This window comes from Chiloscyllium plagiosum, chromosome 22, assembly GCF_004010195.1.
Source record: "Chiloscyllium plagiosum isolate BGI_BamShark_2017 chromosome 22, ASM401019v2, whole genome shotgun sequence".
NCBI classification, from domain to species: domain Eukaryota; kingdom Metazoa; phylum Chordata; class Chondrichthyes; order Orectolobiformes; family Hemiscylliidae; genus Chiloscyllium; species Chiloscyllium plagiosum.
In genome coordinates, this window is record NC_057731.1 from 12,124,499 (window position 1) to 12,144,943 (window position 20,445).

The following is a 20,445-nucleotide window of genomic DNA, read 5'->3' on the forward strand; positions in this document are numbered from 1 at the left end:
ATGAAATCTGACCAACATCTAAAGCACATTTGTGTAACTACCCAGATCCATCGGTCGCATTTTATTAATAAGCTCTAGTTGAATGACCTGCAAACCTTTGTTGCCGTTATTGAGGGATGGTTTTGTTTCATGTTAAATTTATGAACATCTGTAATGACACACTGGGGCAATCATGCTCAACTGTTCCTGGAGACTTTACAAGTCTGAAAAGATCTAGTCAAACTATCTAAACCCCCCAGCTGCCCTGTTTGACAAACTCCGGTTAAAAGCAAACATCTACCAAGTTTCTGTACATGAAAATAATTTTATTACTGATAAATTGTCTTTAGCAGCAATTGGGGTATATGAATTACTACATTATAATTTTACGATTTAAACTCTATCCTTAAATTCCCCTTGCACAAACAGACACACACAATTTGCTGATTTTGTCTCTTTCAATTTCTTCAAATTCTTTTCTGTTGGCACAAGATTGTTTAAACATCATTGTTCTTTTCATTGGTTGAGAATTTGTCATTGTATTGACTTTGAAGATGTTTTGTCCCTCCTCCAAGGCAATTTGCTGTGAAGTGTAGACGTTTCTAGTATCATCACACAAGGTGAGACAGAATGTTTTGATAGATTATGCTAGTAAAGGGAGTAAAGGGATACTCTGCTGCACTGGCCATACAGAAGCCATGGTCACATAGAAGTTACAGAGATGTACAGCATGGAAACAGACCCTTCGGTCCAACCCGTCCATGCTGACCAGATATCCTAACCTAATCTAGTTCCGATTTGGAGATGCCAGTGTTGGACTGGGGTGTACAAAGTTAAAAATCACACAACACCAGGTTATAGTCCAACAGGTTTAATTGGAAGCACATTAGCTTTCGGAGCGATGCTCCTTCATCAGGTGATAGTGGAGGGCTCAATCCTAACACAGAATTTATAGCAAAAATTTACAGTGTGATGTAACTGAAATTATACATTGAAAAATTGATTAAGTCTTTCATCTGTTTGAATACCATGGAAGTTTCACTTCTTTCATGTGTAAATCACAAAACCGTTTTTTAAAAGTTGCATTCTCAGGTTAGCTGTTAACAATGGGTGATAGCTAGACAATATGCCTCGTGTTCTCTATCTATGCCATGATGTTTAGATTGATTCTAATCTAAAAAGTGAGACAACAGAGTTTTACTTGAATTCATGCAGTTTTTGAGCAAAGTCCAATGTAACTCTGCAAGTACAAATTCACCCCACAAAATATATGTGTGCATGTGGGTCTTTGTCTGTCTGTGTGTGTGTCTGTCTGGGTTTGGGGTTGTGAGTGTGAGAAAGTGTAGGTGTGTGTGTAGTGAGTGCAGAGTGTCTTAAGTCTGTAAGGGGGTGCATGTGTGAGTGTGGGGGTGTGTGTGCGCGTGTCTGTGTATATATGTGTGTGTGTGTGCAGTGCAATGGTGGTCACCTGTAATGTGACATGAACCCAAGGTCCCGGTTGAGGCCCTCCCTATGGTTACCAAACTTAGCTATCATCCTCTGCTCAGCCACTTTTTGCTGCTGCCTGTTCCGAAGTCCGCCTTGGAGGATGGTCACCCGAAGGTCAGAGGTCGAATGTCCTGGACCATTGAAGTGTTCCCCACCTGGGAGGGAACGCTCCTGTCTGTTGATTGTTGTGCAGTGCCCATTCATCCGTTGTCGTAGCCTTTGCTCAGTTTCCCCAATGTACCATGCCTCAGGGCATCCTTGCCTGCAACGTATAAGATAGACAACATTGGCTGAGTCACATGAGTACCTGCCACGTACAAGGTAGGAGGTGTCCCCACACCTAATGGTGGTATCACCGTTGTCTCACTTTTTAGATTAGACAGGGGGGTTAACACCTTCAACATATTGTCTAGCTATCACCCATTGTTAACAGCTAACCTGAGAATGCAACTTTTAAAAAAAGGTTTTGTGATTTACACATGAAAGAAGTGAAACTTTCACGATATTCAAACAGATTAAAGACTTAACAATCAATTTTTCAATGTATAATTTCAGTTACATCACACTGTAAATTTTTGCTATAAATTCTGTGTATTAGGATTGAGCCCTCCGCTATCACCTGATGAAGGAGCGTCGCTAGTGTGCTTCCAGTTAAACCTGTTGGATTATAACCTGGTGTTGTGTGATTTTTAACTTAATCTAGTTCCATTTGCCAGCATTTGGCCCATATCCTCCTAAACCCTTCCTACTCATATACCCATCCAGACGCCTTTTAAATCCTGTGATTGGACCAACTTCCACTTCCTCTGGCAGCTCATTCCATGAATGATCAACCTCTGCGTGAAAAAGTTGCCCCTTCGGTCAGTTTTAAATTTTTCCCCTCTCACCTTAAACCCTCTAGTTCTGGACTTCCCACCCCAGGAAAAGACCTAATCTATTTGCCCTATCCATGTCCCTCATGATTTATAAACCTCTATAAGGAAACCCGTCAGCCTCTGACGCTTCAGGGAAACAGCCCCAGCCTATTCAGCCTGTCCCATTAGCTCAAATCCTCCAACCCTGGCAACATCCTTGTAAATCTTTGCTGAACCCTTTCAAGTTTCACAACATCCTTTTGACAGGAAGGAGACCAGAATTGCAGGCAATATTCCAAAAATGGCCTAACCAATGTCCTGTATAGCTGCAACATGGCCTCCCAACTTCTATAGTCAATGCTCTGACCAATAAAGGAATGCATACAAAGTGCTGCCTTCACTATTCTATCTACTTGTGACTCTACTTTCAATGAACAAAAACTTGCACTCCAAAGTCTCTTAGGACCTTACCATTAAGTGTATAAGTCCTGCTGTGATTTGCTTTTCCAAAATGCAGCACCTCGCATTTATCTAAATTAAACTCCATCTGCCACTCCTCAGCCCATTGGCCCATCTGATCAAGATCCCGTGGTACTCTGAGGTACCCTTCTTCGCTGTCCACTACACCTCCAATTTTGATGTTATCTGCAAACTTTACTAGCTATATCTCCTATGTTCCCATCCAAATCATTTATATAAATGACGAATAGCAGCGGACCCAGCACCGATCCTAATGGCACTCCACTGGTCACAGGCCTTCAGTCTGAAAGGCAACCCTCCACCACCACCCTCTCTCTTCTACATTTGAGACAGTTCTGTATCCAAATAGCTAGTTCTCTCTGTGTTCCATGAAATCTAATCTTGCTAACCAGTTTACCAAATGCCTAATATAAGTCCCTTTGTATTTTGATTTTATTATATTTGCTTCATTTAAATCAATGTCAACTGAGCTTCACCCATGATTCAGTTGATGGTGCTGAATCATGGAGTTATGGATTCCAGTCCCATTCCACCAGCTGAGCCTAAAAAGAAGAGTCTGCTTCAGTGCAGACGCATGGTCTGAGGTACTATCTTGGAAATTGGGCATTAAACTGAAGCCTTGTCTGCCTGCGCAGATGGTGGGGCCAAAGATCCCAAGGCATTATTTCAAAGTGCAGGAGTGTTCTTTCCATTGAATCTGTCCAGCATTCATCTCTAAATCACCATCACAAAACATCATCTGGTCATTATCTCATTCCTGTTTGTGGGTTTTTGCTGCTACTCTCTGGAAAATATTAATAGCAGTCTTTAATTGTAGTGCGTTCCTGACCCCCCCCTCCCCCCCTCAAATGTCAATTTCTCTCAATTTAGGTATGATTTCTTGAAAGTTTATACCTCAAGATCAAAATTGATCTCTAAGGCACAACTAGTCAGCAGCCCCAAGCGGATCCATAGCCATTAACCACACTTTTCTGCTTGTAATTCCTAAAGCATGATAGCAGCACTCCCCCGGTACCACAAGATTCTCTTGTCAAGTGGCCTATTGTGGGTGCCAATCTCAAGCCTTTTTGAGATCCTTATAGTGATTGAGTGTGTTGCAACAAACAAAAAAGTATTTCATGATGAACATAATAGACTATTATGGGGGTTTAAACTCTTCATATCATAATATATTCCTACATTGCCAGTTAATTGCATATTCTAGAATAATATTAAGTTTCTGTCCCACTCCATTCTGTCACCTCGAACCTTGGCTTCCTATGCCAGTCGAAGGAAGCTGAATGGAAGCTTGAGGAACAACCTCTTCACTTTTGGATACTTTACACCTTCAGGACTCTACTTTGAGTTTAACAATAACAGATTGTAATATTGAATGAAAGGATACAACTACTAGTTGGAGTGTCTAAAACCAGGGGGCATAATCTGCTTATGGTTCAGCAATTAGGACTGAAATGAGAAAATTTCATAATGCAGAACATTATGAATCTTAGAATTCTGATGTAAATAATTTCAATGCTCTTACCCATTAATTATAGCTATATCTAGAAATAACAATAGATTTTCTTGGTACAAAGGAAACTGCAAGTTAATGATATGCAGCGGAGAAATAGCATTGATTAAATAGTTCAGCCGCTATCTCAGAGTTGCTAACCAATCCTCCTCCAGTTTCTTATTTTCAAATTACTTGTTAAAACATTGAAATAATCCCAGCACAGTTGATCCAAATTCAATCTTTTGACTCCGCAGTGGTTTTTTTGTGATTATAATGTCAGGTGACATTCCTATGTGTTTATCAGTATATGTGTATGATTCATGTAATTGATTTTGAATTGCAAATTATTGAAATTTTAACAAATTTTGCTGTGTCATGAAATAATTATTATCTATGGTCTCATGTCTTGGTCCAGGTGTGATTCTAATCAGCTGTCTTTTTTCAGTTTAACAATTTCTGAAAGAAAAAAATCTGGCTTAAATTTGTCCAAGATAAATGGTCTAAATTTTACAAATTACTCAAGTAATTAATATTTTCCATTGATTTATAAATTGATGTTTAGAAGTGTGTAATTCTGCAGATTACAGCTGGATGTTCAGTGGCAAGCCATTCTGTCCTATGTCTAAAAAGGTTTTTTTTGTCTTAAATTAGGTTTCTGGATGCAAAGCATAAAAACCATTACAAAATATACAACCTGTAAGTATTATTTTACTTTTCTTTTTGTGATTAAAGATATTGGTAGTAAAAGTCAAATCAATGACTGTACCAAATAAAAATATTCCTTTTTGAAAAAATGCTATATTCACCAGGGAGCCTGTGATTTTTATTTATTCATTCACGGGATGTGGGCATTCTGGCAAGACCAGCGTTCATTGTCCTTGGGAAGTTGGTGGTGAGTTGCATTCTTGATCTGCTGCAGTGCATGCAGAGTTTTAAGTTGTTGTGGGCTGGGGCGGGGTGGGGAGGATCACTGGTTTAGGAGGGGTGGCCAAAAAACCTTAGTGAGCTTTTGCAGTGCATCCTGTCATGTTACTTTGGTGGTGGAGGCAATCGAGTTGAAATGTTTTGACCAACTTGATTCCAATTACATGGAAAAACTAAGTACTTCCTTTGTTACCTCTAATACAGTAATGAAAACTACAAAAATTGAAGTCAACTTAACCAATCAAATTTAAATGACATTTCCAGGGTTGATGATGCATTCCATTCTTTCCTGTATTGGCCTGGAAAATGGTGAGCTTCTTAAGCATTGTTAGAGTTGTGTTCATTCAAAAAAATGTAGCATATTCTAATGCACTCCTGACTTATGCTTTTTAGATGGTGAAATAGCTTTGAGCAGCGTGGACCTGAGTAATTCACTTTCTCCTAGTTGATCTTAACCTACTGCAAATCCTCTTGCAAGGATGCCTACCTTGAAGAAGCTCTTCTCCTCCCTCTACAAGGATCTCAGTGTATTCCCAGCACCCCTCCCCCCTACCTTTTATCTCAGCCCGCTTGGCACACCAGCCTCATTCCTGAAGAAGGGCTTATGCCCGAAACTTCAATTCTCCTGCTCCTCGGATGCTGCCTGGCCTGCTGTGTTTTTCCAGCACCACATTTTTCAACTCTGGTCTCCAGCATCTGCAGTCCGCACTTTCTCCTGAGTAATTTGCTGCAGAACACTGAACTCCATCTGACTGTCTTTAGCCATGTTTATGTGACTGCTTCTAGTTATAGAGTCATACAGAATGGAAACAGACCATTGATCCAACCAGTCCATGTTGAACATAATCCTAAACTGAACTAGTCCCACTGCTTGACTTGGCCCATATCCCTCCAAACATTTCTAATTCATTGTTTATCCAAATGTCTTTTAAATGTTGTATCTGTACCTGCATTGACCACTTCCTTTGAAATTTCATTCCATGCATGAACCACTCTGTAAAACAAAAAAAAATTGTCCTCATTTCTTTTCTAAATCTTTCTCCTGTCATCTTGAAAATGTCACCCAGACTTGAAATCTCTCACCCTAGGGAAAAGACATCTGCCATTCAGCTTATCTATATACCTCATGATTTTTATAAATCTCTGTAAAGTCACCTCTAAACCTCCAACACTGCAGTGAAAAAAGTCCCAGCCTATTGAGCTTCTCCACATAATTCAAACCTTCCATTCCTGGCAACATCTATGTGATGCAAACTTCAACGAATTATGTACCTGAACCCTACGTCTGTCTGTTCTACAACACTACCCAAGGCCCTACTTTTAATTGTATAAGTCTTGATTTTGTTTATGTTAATACAATGCAATACCTCACATTTATTCACTTTAAATTCCACCTGTCTTGGTGTCATTTGCAAACTTACTAACCATGTTTTCCAAATTCTCATCTAAATCATTTATGGACATGATAAAAGAAAAGTGGACCCAGTACCGATCCCTGTCGAACACCGCTGGTCACAGGCCTCCAGTCCGAAAAATAGCCCTCCATAGTCACACTGTATCTCCTGCTGTTAGGCCAATTTTGTATCTAATTGGCAAGTTCACCCTGAATCCCATGTAACCTAACTTTACTAATTAGTCTACCATGCAGAACCTTATCAAAGGCTTTACTAAAGTCCAAATAAACAATGTCTACCGCCCTATCAATCTTTTTGGTTACTTCCTCAAGTACTTCAGTCAGGTTTGTGAGAGACAATTTCCCTCACACAAAACCATGCAGACTATCCTTAATCAGTCCTTGCCTCTCCAAATGCATATAAATCCTGTCTTTCAAAATCTCTTCCAACAACGCACCTATCACCGAAGTCAGACTCTCGGGTCTGTAGTTCCTAGGCTTCTCCTTACATCCCTTCTTAAACATTAGCCACACTCCAGTCATTCATCACCTCGCCCATATTTATAGTTGATACAAATATTCTGCAAGGGGGCCTGCAATTTCCTCCCCAACTTCCTACCAAGTCCTGGGATTCATGAGATCAGGTCCTGGAGATTTATCAGCCTTTTCTATTTTCTAAGACTCCAGCACTTTCTCTGTGAATCACAGGATTTTGAGAGTATAAAATGTTTTAGATTTCATCACACTCTTTGCCATAAATGAATTATAGTGAATTATTAGAATCTAAAGTATGATTTCACAGTTACCGCAATGTTATTGTCGTACCTTTTGGGGGGAAAGAAAAACAAGTGTTCCACAGCATTTTAGAATCAACAGCCAGATACCTCAAACTAATGGAGAAGAAATTAAGCTTGTTTATAGCTGTCATTGGTTGGTTAGCATCTATTGCTGTTCCTAGTTGTCCTTGAGAAGGTGGTGCTGAGCTGCCTTTTTGAACTGTTGTAGTCCACCTCAGCTTGACCCACAATGCCCTTAGGGTGGTAATTCCAGGATTTTGACCCAGCAACAGTGAAGATGCTGTGATATATTTCCAATTCAGATGGTGAGTGGCTTGGAGGGGGACCTGAACATGGGTGGCATGGTGTCTCAGTGGTTATCACTGCTGCCTCACAGCACCAGGGTCCCAGGTTCAATTCCAGCCTCGGGTGACTGCCTGTATGGAGTTTGCACGTTCTCCCCATGTCTGTGTGGGTTTCCTCCGAGTGCTCCGGTTTCTTCCCACAGTCCAAAGATGTGCAGGTCAGGTGAATTGGCCATGCTAAATTGCTCATAGTGACAGGTGCATTAGTCAGAGAGGGGTGGGTTACTCTCTGGAGGATCGGTGTGAACTGGTTGGGCCAAAGGGCCTGTTTCCACGCTGTAGAGAATCTAGTCTAATCTAAACTTAAACATGGTGGTTTTCCCATATATGTACTGCTCTCGTTCTTCCAGGCAACAGTGGTCATGGGTTTGGAAGGTGCTGGTGGAGGGCATGGATGCTTGTCACTCAAGCGGTCTGCTTTGCCTTGAGTGGTGTCAAGCTTCTTTAGTGTTGTACCCATCTGGAGCTGCACCCATCCAGGCGAGTGGGGAGTATTCCATCACATTCCTGACTTGTGCCTTGTCGATGGTGGACAGGATTTGGGGAGTCAGGAGGTTAAGTAACTTGCCGCATATTCCCAGCCTCTGACCTGCACTTGTAACTGCTGTGCTTATGTGGCGAGTCCAGTGGAGTTTCTGTTCAATATTAAATTCAAGGAAGTTGATCGTGGGGGTTTCAATGATCATAACAATTGAATGTTTTGTTTCTGAGTGAAGATGGTTATTGGCTGGCATTTGTGTGACGTGAATGTTACTTTCCACTTGTCAGCCCAAGTCTTGTTGCGTGGACTGCTGCAGTATCTGCGGAGTCATGAACTGCATAAAACACTGTGCAATCATTGGGGAATATGCCCACTTCTAATCTTATAGTGGAGAGAAGGTCATTTGGGAAGCAGTTTGGGTCTAGGACAGTCACCTGCGGAACTCCTGCGGAGATGACCTGGAGGGATATGATTGCACTCTCATAACCACAACCATCTTCCTATGTGCCAGGTATGACTTCAGCCAGCAGAGAGTTTTGCCCTTATTATATCCCTTGATTCCAATTTTGCTAGGGCTCCTTGATGACACACTCAGTCGAGTGTGGCTTTGATGTCAAGGGCTGTCACTCTCACCTTTACGTCTGGAATTCAGCTCTTTTGTTCATTTTGGAATCAAGGTCAGGAGCTTGAGTGGCTCTGGCAGAATCCAAACTGGGCATCACTGAGCAGGTTATTTTGGAGCAGGTGATGCTTGATAACTGTTAAATGGCACCTCCATCACTTTTCTAATAGATTAATGGAGCAGTAATTGGCTGGTCTTTGGAGACATTGAAACAAGACAGAAGGATGAAAAGATTCCGATCCGGTGCAGCCAAGATTTGGAGGATAGTTTTTTTTAAAAAAATAAAGTAATCCTGTCTCAAAAGTGGAACTGGAGGAAGTTTGTGATACATCTGACAGGCTGGCCGATGAGAATGAAAATTTTGAATTTGGTTTTTTGCAATTTATAGAACCAGTTGGGGTTGACGTTTTGAGAGGATGAGAGTTTTACACATTTCGTTTATAAAATAAGGACTGTTTAAGTTCTGTGAGTAGAAATTTGGCATATATAGCTTGGAGATAATTTAAGGTGCGACTGATTTGTTTCATTAGCAAAAGAAGTGAGGTAAGGTACCTAAACACCTTTTTTTCAATCAGTGCTTCAGATATCCTGTCTTGAGTTGTTCCAAATCAGTCATCCACTTTAAGTATATTCTATTTAGCCCATTATTCAAATTGGTGACTAGGTCCAAAGCAAAATGTCATCGGTGTAAAATATTTCCAGCAACTTAATAGGAAAAAAAGAATTGAAGATGCGGGAGAATGTTTAACTAAGGAGTCACACCTCAAAGTGCTCTGTACTAACAAATTTAAACTAGTTATCTTCATAACCTAACAAGTTTTTTTTTAGTGTTATTCTAAACGGATATTTATCATTCACCCAGAGCAATGTTATGGACGTTGTATTATTTTCAATCTATCTAATTTCATTTCCAATGTAGAATATATTCAACATAATACTTGGTGTAAAAGCAGCTGTAATTATACAATTACCACAATCTGATAGTCACACTTTATCTATGTAAAAATGCATTAGAAGCAAAATTATGCATGATATTTTATAATCTTTTTTTCATTTCACACCGGTTACATATATAAAGCTGAATTTGCTCCTTTTTCACTTTGTTTTTTGCCCATTTGTAAACGTTGGGTTTAACTAATGTCTCAGATTGACTGCTATTACTGCAAATTGATTAGAGTGAGAATATAGCTTTGCAGGGCATATTACAGTTAGTGTTTAACATTTTCTTCAAGAGTTTTTGATTGTGGCTAAGTAGCCATAGAGATCTGATGATGTAAGAGTAAAGATTTGGGGATGAGGGAATGAATATTGTGCCTTGTTGCATACATTCTTTTCCACTGGAGCAGATTAGTTCCAGAAAGACTACCATTGTACAATGTAGCCTTGTTTTTCAGCTGTTAATAACTTATTCTTAAGATACTTTGAGGAATGGTATTTGATTGTCAGTGACAGCTGATTTAAGTACCACCATTTAGCATACAGGGTTCTGCACTTTGGATTGATAGAGTTCGTTCTGATAAATTAATAAATTCTGATAAATCAATAAATTCCTGTCTTGAATCGTAATACTTCAGTTATTTAACTGATACCCTTTACAAAATAGATGACTTTACATTTACTGGATGAAGGGTCTAAGCCAAGGCCAATAAATCAAATTACATGCTAGATAAATTTATAATATCTCGAGGTTGATTTAGGAACTTTACAGGGAACAATCAGAAGTGAAAACAGAAAATGCTGGAAATGCTCAGTAAGTCAGGCAACATCTGGTGAGAGAAACCAGAATCATGTTTTAAATTGGGAATTTTCACAAGAACTGGGAAAAGTCAGAAATATAATGGATTTTAAGCAGGTAAGGTGGAAAGACAACAGTGTGTCTCTGACAGACTGGAATACAGGAGAGATTAAATGTTCAAAGAATTGTTGGTACGAAGCTTTTAGCTTTGATGGGACAAGGAAAGAAACAAAAGCTGTATCAGGAAAATTTGTTGAGAGCAAAATGATGAAATCTCCCTTATAAAAGCAAAATGAAGAAAAATAATGAGAGAAGTGAATTTTCTAAAGAATAAGGAAACAGAGAGGCTGAGATTACAGTCTGAAATTGTTGAACTCATTGAGTCCAAAAGACTGAAGTGTCTAATTGAAATTTGAGGTGCTGTTCCTTGAGCTAGTGTTGATATTCATTTAACCACTGCAGGGGTCCATGGACAGGGAGATGCCATGAGAAATACCCTAGACTTTTTGTCATTTACTCCCTTTTCATGTTTTTTTTTTCCCATGCAAGTGCAGAGAAAAAACACCTACCTTGTTAACTGCTCTCTCCTCATCATCCATGGCCCCAAACTCTGCTTCCATGTGAAACAGTGATATCCATGTCCTTTGTTCAATTTAGTATGCAACATTTGTTGCTCAAATGTTGTTAGCCCTACTTTAGATGGTTCCTTTTAGGGACACTTATTCAGTTTTACAAGCAAGAGTTGAGTGTAGTGTTGGAAAAGCACAGCAGGTCAGGCAGCATCCAAGTAGCAGGAGAATCAACATTTTGGGCATGAGCCCTTCATCAGGCATGAGGCGTATGGGCTGGGGGAGCTGGCAGATAAAGTGGAGGAGGGATGGGATTGGGGAGAAAGGTAACTGAGAATGCAACAGGTAGATGAAGATGGGGGAGAAGGCGATAGGTCAGAGAGGAGCATAGAGCGAATAGATGGGAAAGACCCTTCTGCTTTACAAGCAGGACCCAAGCTTCCAGTAATTCTCCCATCTTGTTATGCTGAACCTCTCTGAACTTGGCTACTGCCTCTGCCCCTCCATCACCACCCATTTGTCATTCAAGCTCTGCTGTCTTCCAGCCAATAAGAAACCTTTCCTTTGTCCTTTTTTTCACCACTTTTCTAAAATTGACCAGTTCTGATGAGAGGTCAGCATCTGTTGTTGTGGTTATTCAAGGCCATCATCTTGGGTCTAGGATATTTTTGAAGGATTTCCCCAGGATAATGTTAGGTGCAAACAACTTTCTGATTCATCAATGATCTTTCCTCCATTTTATAGTCTGAAATGGACATGTTTGCTGGCGATTATAGTGTTCAGACTTATTTGTGACTGCTCAGGTGATCAAGCAATTTTTGTCTGCATATGGAACGATTTCCTCAACATTCCGACTTTGGCTAATGAGTGGCATGTAACATTGATACCACATAACTGTCACGTTTGACCATCTCCAGCAAGAATCAATCTAATCCATATCCCCTTGTAATTCAAAGGCATGATAATGAGGTTCCCAAATTCAATGTTTTAAAAATTACTATTTAATGAAAACTTAGTTGGAGTAGCCAAAGTGTAACACAGAGGCTGGGATTTGTGCAGTGAGCACCAAATGACTCCCCAAAAAATCTGTTCATCGTCTTCAGGACAGAAGTCAGGAGTATGATGAAATTTACCAACTTGTTTGGGTGAGAAGAGCTCCCATCAACGTACAGGCTCCACATTCATTCAAGACATTGCTTAGCAGCTGAGAAGTTACTGATATAGCATTGTGCACCATTTATAAGATGTACTGCAGAGATTTGTCAAGATTCCTTCAACATTAGCTTCTAAAGCCCTGACTACCACCACCCAGAAGAATTACTCAAGGTATAGATGCATGAAGGCACCAAAACCTGAAAGTTCCCCTCAATGTAGCATACTATCTGACTGGGGAATATATCACTCCATTGTGCTGAGTCAATATCTTGGAATGTTTTCCTTCGCAGCACTGTAGGTGTACTTACAGCATAAGAATTGGGCACTTGTCTGCACAATATTGGTGTGATTTCTAGACTGAAATAGTGTTATTTAGTTGCGTGTTAGAGCTATGTTCATGTGTTCATTTTTATCCAAACCCTTGCTTTGTATCTGATGTAGGGAATGTGTAATCTGTTGTGTTAATAAGGAAGTCATGGGCTGTTCTGTTTACTTTCTATATTACTGCACAAATTAATTTACCAGCAAACTCTTTAGGAAGTTAAGTATAACCATGCTTAACAATATTATACACGTTTGGATAAAGAAAAGCCCTATGTTATGGTATGTTGGGTGTTCTTTCCTTAGTTTTCCATGCCTCTGAAACATGCAGAATGGAAGTCATTAGTTTCACATTGTTTACAGTTGATTTATGGGATAAATGGAGCAGTATTTTCTTTTGGGTTTCAATACCAGTGACACAGAATCATCAATTTGAAGTCATCATGAAAGGAAAGCGGCGAGGGAAATTTGTTGACATACAGAAATATGGGAACCAGGAATACTCTATTATAGCCAGCAGCTGAGACTGTTGCTCATTTACAGGGAAACTTGGATAATATATTTGAACACATAGCAACACGACGGCTGGAGGAAGAGCGCCTCATCTTCCGCCTAGGAACCCTCCAACCACAAGGGATGAACTCAGATTTCTCCAGTTTCCTCATTTCACCCCCCCCACCTTCTCTTAGTCCCAATCCTCGAACTCAGCACCACCTTCCTAACCTGCAATCATCTTCTTGACCTCTCTGCCCTCACCCCCACTCCAGCCTATCACCCCTCACCTTTTCACCCTCACCTTAACCACCTTCCACCTATCGCATTTCCAACGCCCCTCCCCCAAGTCCCTCCTCCCTACATTTTATCTTAGCCTGCTTGGCACACTTTCCTCATTCCTGAAGAAGGGCGCATGTCCGAAACATCGATTCTCCTGCTCCTTGGATGCTGCCTGACCTGCTGCGCTTTTCCAGCAACACATTTTCAGCTCTGATCTCCAGCATCTGCAGTCCTCACTTTCTCCTAATGTATTTGAAGCAGAGGAAGGCAGAACAAACCTGTGGGGGCTAGTTTTAGATTGTTCTTACAATATGATCCAATCAAACGTTGCTGAATTACTGCAGATGTGGTTATGGGAGCGTGTTTTTGTCGGGGGAAAGAACCTCACATTGGTTCACTAAGGTAAATGGACTTTGCTGAAATATATTTATTTGACAAGCATCTGTCACCATAGTAGCTACGGAAGTAAAGCACCCAACAACAGAAAAACATCTAATTCTATTTTTATCTTTCAAATTTAGGAACAAATATACTGAAAGGTTGAGGTGCAAATGCATAAACCTATGAATATGAAATGTTGAGATTGTGCTCAGTATTGGTGTTTTGCTCTTGGTTTTTATAATCAACCTCTTCAGACTGTTTTAACACATACCTGGAGCAGGTGGGATTTAAATCTAGGCGACTGAGCCAGTGGTAGGGGCATTAACACTGTGTCACAAGACACTTTTATTTTAGATTGCTGGTTGATTTTCATGTTACTATATCCTGTCTTAATCCACAAGATGAAGGCATCTTCTGTAGAAATAACTGAAAAAGAGAAGTTTAAACTGTTGGCAGAACAATTAAAAGAATGAAATAGATTGGCCACATAATGAAGGACAAATTACTTGAAATTTTTAAAATTGAGATCTTGAGTTTTTGTTATCAAAGATTTGAAGAGCTGAAGGTTAGATACTTTCCTGAATTCTGCAGAACTGTAATTTTGTTCAGCTAACAAACCGAAAGGTAAGAACAAATTACTGCTGATGCTGAAATCTTTACTGAAAACAACAAATGCTGGAGATCACAGCAAATCAGATAGCATCCATGCATGATTTGATGGAGAATCATTTAGAGTCAAAATGTTAGTTTGCTGTCTCGCAATGATGTGATCTGACCCGCTGTGATCTCCAACATTTGTTGTTTTCAAACCTAAAGGTAACTTTTTTAACTATACTAGCAAATGTTCTGTATTCCATCTTGATGGAATATTACCCTCCTCCTCCTCCTCTTTTTCTTGGGATTCTTTGTTGTATTAGTTGAATAAACTTATGTACTATGTTTAGCTCTTTCCACATTGTTGTACCATTGGTAGGTGCACGTTGTTCATTACTCGTCCATATTTATTTATAAAGATTGTTTATGGGTCTCAGCTTGAATTACCGTCCTTGCCACATCAAAGACAGATAACTCTTTAGTGGAGTAGATAAAGTGTCTTTTGTGTGATGCTGAACCAGTTTACTTATGAACTAGATACTAGTTACCATGTTACATCAGTAGACTTTGTGGATATAATATCTAATTAACTTTTGAGCTGTGGAATTGTATGTGATGCTTGAAGATCTAAATATTGGAGAAGATAAATATAAACCAGTTAATAAATTGGTATTTTAATTCATAAATGGAACTAAAAAGAAGCATTTGTACAGTTGAGACTGACTTTATACTGGAAAATATTTTAGGTCTTTAAAAAGAAAGAACAGGCCATGCGGTCAAACTAATCTGGTGTTTATTCTCCACTTTACTCATCTGATCATATTTGGCTACTCTTAAGTGGTAGGAAATTTCATAGTTTAACCATTCTCTTTGACAAAGACCTTTCTTCTGAATTGTGTATTAAATTGATTAGAGATTGTTTTACATTTACAAAGCCTAGATTATGACTTCTCCACAAGTGGAAATAGACCTTCTCAGTACTCACTTTAACCAAACTTAATAATTTTGAACGCAGTTGTTGAGAGCTGAAAAGAAAAATCTGAAAAGAGGAGAACCTTAAAGTCATCTTGCCAGTTATGCAATATGATTTATCGCACTTTAAGCAGCTATATCTTAATGACAGAGGACATAAAGTAAGTTCGTTTTTCAAATACCTCCTACAGTGATTAAAATCGAAAAAAAGTAAGGCACCATTTATAGAAGTTAAATTTCTGTGCCAGAGAGATTGCTTGCCATTACTCCACAATGAAAAGTTTACTTCAACTGGATTGGAAAGCCCTCACTTTTTTTGAGTTGTTTCGTGGCCATCATAAAATTACCTCAACTACATATCATTGCACATATTTAGTACCAGGTCTGTGAAATGAGGTGCCAATGTGATGAAAATTCTGGAGAATCAGGGCGATTTGAAATTCCTGACTTCTGGCTTTTTATTGTGTGTTTAGTCACCAGAAGTTGCTGCTCATTTACTCCTGAATAACAAAACATAAGTCTCTAACAGCACTTGAAACTGGAAGCAATGAGACTGGACACCTGGATCAGTTAATTTTCAGTACTAGAATGGTTGAATAGTATTATTTAAACTTTATGATGTTGTTAAGAGGATTTCGACTTGAGATGACTTAACAGTTTTCTTGTGTCCTTTATAACTACCTGGCAAGTATAGAAACTACCCACTGTTAAAGTATTTGGATGAGAAGCTGCACAGCAAATGCCTTTTTTGTAAAGCTAACTGGGTAGTTCATTGTGATAGCAAATTTTCAATATTGTGTTTAATTGTGCACCTGGCCTTGTTTGAAAATGTTGAATATGCACAAAAATAATGGGGAATGGCGTTGGTCTTAATATCTTGTCCACCAGATTTTGGGCATTCTGCAGTTGCTGAAGGTCATTCACAAACATTTGGTTTATTTCTCATCAAGTATAAAATTCAATTTTGCTTCATAAATCTATACTTTTATGCATTCTGCAACAAAGCAGGTTATTTACCTTGTATTGCAGTTATAGGAAACTACATATTTTGAATGGATGTTGAAGTCCTTAAAAATCTCTAGGAAGATCAATTGTCAGACTACATTAAAATGATGTATTCGGAGTAAATCTCCTAAGTTGTCTATAGGATACATTGTTATCTGTGTGGTTTGCTGTATGTTTATTTTGTCTGCGTAAGAAGCATATCTTGTAGTGTGGCAAACTAGTGTTTAATCTATCCTGTTTGTACATGAGAATTAATTTTCTTTTCTACTTTCCCTTGCAGATGTGCAGAGAGACATTATGATGCTAACAAATTTAATTGCAGAGGTGGGTTAACTATTGGAGGTAGGCATGCCAATAATGAGGTTCAGTCATGAAGTATTATGTATCATTTGCTAAATTAGTATTGTGTCAGTATTAAAAGACAGAATAAAGCTTGCTGATATTTGGGATCTAATGAAAGTAGTTGATATACATTTCAGTGTTTTTCCATAGGCTGGGAGAAGAAATGTAGCAAGAGTTGTGATGTTCTGTTTACTTTATAACTTAATAAATGATGCAACAATAGTACAATACTCTTAATAGGTCGGATGCAAAGTGTCTGGTGTGCACTGGAAAGTTGGCCTGAGTTTTTTTTGTTACAAGAAGTATGTCACTTTCACCTTTATGTGCTAAAGGCATGAGAAATGAGTTAAATTTGTTGACAGAAGAGCTAAAATAGCACCGATATATCTTAACTACAGTATATTAACAACTGAATGGTGTTATATTCTTTTGTTTTGACAGATATTCTTGTAAACCACAATTTACATTTGATGAAAGTTAAAATAATCCCATAAGCCTTTCAGTTGGGTTTGTTAGAGTTGAATCTTGGACGGATCTTGGTCAACATTGTGATATTTTATTTCATATCGATGAAATGTAGATAAAAATATAAAAATGATAGTTTGCTCAGATTTCTGAATGAATTTATTTTCTTTTCCTTTTAGTCGCACAATATCCCTTTGAAGACCATAATCCACCACAGCTAGAACTCATTAAGCCATTTTGTGAAGATCTAGACCTCTGGTTGAGTGAAGATGATAATAACGTTGCAGCAATCCATTGCAAAGCTGGAAAAGGACGGACAGGAGTAATGATCTGTGCTTATTTGCTTCACCGTGGCAAATTTCTAAAAGCACAAGAAGCCCTAGAATTCTATGGCCAAGCAAGGACTATAGATAAGAAGGTCAGTGAAAATGTTTTATTTCTAAACAATACGAAATAAATTCGTCAGTGAAGTATTTTGTTGGAACACTGAAAGAATAAGTAATATGCTAATGCTCATGTGTATCTTTAAGAAAAATAAGATCCAGAACATTGGAAAAAGATTTGAAATGCTTTGCATTGAATTAATTTAAAATTGAGAATTAATTTTTGTAATTTCAAGGGTATTTTAAAGCAGGTTTGAAATAAAACTTACCAAGTTTATTATTTTGAAAATTCTTAGTGTTAGTGAAATAAAATGGTTGAAATGTTTGCAGACTATCAAGTATTAAATGTATATTGTTCATGCCAATCTTATCATCCTTTGCATAGAACATGTTAAATAGCTGTATCCGCATGAATGTTTGGCTGTTTCTGGTACTGCACTGCCAAAACAGGATTTGAGTTGTAATTTTGTCACATGTTTATTCAGTAACAAAACAACAGTGAATTGTAATTTGGAAATGATTTGGTTTTTTTTTACAACTGAAGAAAAGTAATTTTACATAAATTGAATTAGCCTATTTTAGAATCTTGGATTCCTTGTTTATATTGGAGAATCAACAACTTAGTAATATTACTAAGTTCATATTGTTCCATTACAGGACTATCCATTTTGTGAATACCTACTTTGAAATTGGCGTCTTCTGATTAGAATTGAAGTTGTGCTTTAATTTGTACCTAATCTTGAATGGTTAACCATGTTTGTTTGATAGAAAGTAGTATTGAAAGGCAAGTTCATAGAGGTATCTAATCTTTTGTGTTTTTTTCTATTTTCTATCCGTGCTCTCCTGTAAACTTATGTTCATTTTAATAGTGAATTAAATGGAAAGTTAAAAGGGCCACTCCCCTTGTTAATTTTCCCTTTTTTATCTATATTTTCTTTAGTTTTCCTTTTATGTCTTTGCATTCTCTTTTTGTAGACTTGTCCCTTCTCTTATTTTAAACCATTTCCATGTTTTTTGTTTGGTTTTCTTGCTTTTGTCTGTCTTTGATACACCCCTGTGTAAATTATTCAAAGAATTGTTATAGCTCAGAATATGCTGTATCCATTGCCACTCTCAGCCAGTTCCATTGCCCTGCACTTCTTATTTTTCCTCTTCAGGTCATTATTTAATTCTCTTTTGATGACCTCTATCAAATCCGCCTCGGTCATTCTGTCAAACAGTACATTCCAGAACTTAACCATCTGTGTGTTTTAAAGAAAGTTTAGCCTCTTGTCACTTTGCTTCTTTTGGTATTTACCTTAAATTAGGGTCCCTCATTCTCGATCCTTCCCTTAAGGGAAACATTGTCTCCTTATCTACCTTTGACTGACCTTTCGCTGTATTGAAATCATGTCAAATCTTAAATCAGCTCTTCTCCAAAAAGAACAGCCCAATTTCTTCAATATATCTATATAACTTAAGTTTCTTATCCCTTGAACTATTCTTATAAATCTGTTTCTGTGCCCGCTCTATTGCCTTCACATAATTCCTTAGTTGTGGTGTCAGAACTGGATGCAATTTACCAGTTTATCATAGTATCTGTACTTTTGTACTCTCCCTAAATATGAAACCTGGACTACTTTGTAGAACTGCATTACCACTTTGAATGATCTGTGTGCACGTTCATACAATTCCTACTGCTGCTGTACCCCTTTTAAAATTGTTCCTTTTTAAAAATCGTCTTTCTTTATCCTTTTGTACCAAAATGCATTGTACTTCTCTGAAAATTTATTAAATGGCACCTTTTTTTAAATTAAGTTTTCCATTTGTTTATCCCTCAGATAAAAAGTTAGTCACTCAGTGCCAGTTGGGCATTGTCAGTTGAGTATCCCACAATGCAACACTTGATCTTCCTCTAGTATTACCAAGGTTTGTGCTTCTCAAGACTGTTGCAAAGTTTCTGTGTCACTTTATTGGTAATGGCTTAATTCTGAACTTCTCAATTAGCCTGTGAAATATGGACATTGTCCTAATCACCAGCAAAAGTCAACTCCTGGTTATTAAATTTAAGGTTATAAATCATTGGTCATTTTCAATTATATTGCCCAATATAAGTCTCTGCTTTCTTTGTTAGTTAACTTTCAATGTTTGTCCCCTTCATTTTCTGGCAAGCAGTTCTAGTTGTGAGGATTCTCAGGTGCAGGATCTCATAATGCAGTTAGCATGTGCATTTGAGCAAACCCCGTTTAGATAATGAATTAGTTGTTAAGAAATATCATCCAAAGTCTGTGTTAACATTCACTGATTGATCTATTTTGCTCGTTCGTTAGTTTGGTAATAAAGGGTGTATTGGGTACTTGGGGTCAGTCAGGAACTAGCCAACTACTAGTTTGATTTTCAATGACATAGCTATGGAAAATTCACCAGTGTGTTCTATTTTTAAACTGGTGTCGAATGCTTTTGTTCTCTCCATTGCTGTCATCAAAAGTATTCAAGATGGCAGTTTACACACCAGATCACTACCCCATGTGTGGTTTAATACTGTTAATTCACAAGGAAACCCCACAATGTCAGCATGGTTCTATTATTTGCATAAGCCTTTGAGTCAGGTAGTGGGGCTTCAAGGATCAGTGGTGCTGGAAGAGCACAGCAATTCAGGCAGCATCTGAGGAGCTTCGAAATCGACGTTTTGGGCAAAAGCCCTTCATCAGGAATAAAGGCAGAGAGCCTGAAGCGTGGAGAGATAAGCTAGAGGAGGGTGGGGGTGGGGATAGAGTAGCATAGAGTACAATAGGTCAGTGGGGGAGGAGATGAAGGTGCTAGATCAGGGAGGAGAAGGAGGAAGAACCGGGCAGTGCGGGGTTCCCGGACTATGAGGTTGGAAGCTGTGGATGGGAGATCTCCTGAGGTGATGAG

At 38.5% G+C, this 20,445-nt stretch overlaps 1 protein-coding gene across 1 annotated transcript in view; it reads left to right on the plus strand.

Annotated features, from left to right (window-relative positions):
- ptenb (phosphatase and tensin homolog B) overlaps positions 1-20,445 on the plus strand; it is a 154,961-nt gene that overhangs the window by 102,465 nt on the left and 32,051 nt on the right. Inside the window, exons 3-5 of the mRNA XM_043712395.1 lie at positions 4,945-4,989; positions 16,641-16,684; positions 17,347-17,585. Of these exons, the coding sequence (XP_043568330.1) occupies positions 4,945-4,989; positions 16,641-16,684; positions 17,347-17,585 (328 nt within the window). The remainder of the gene's footprint in view (positions 1-4,944; positions 4,990-16,640; positions 16,685-17,346; positions 17,586-20,445) is intronic.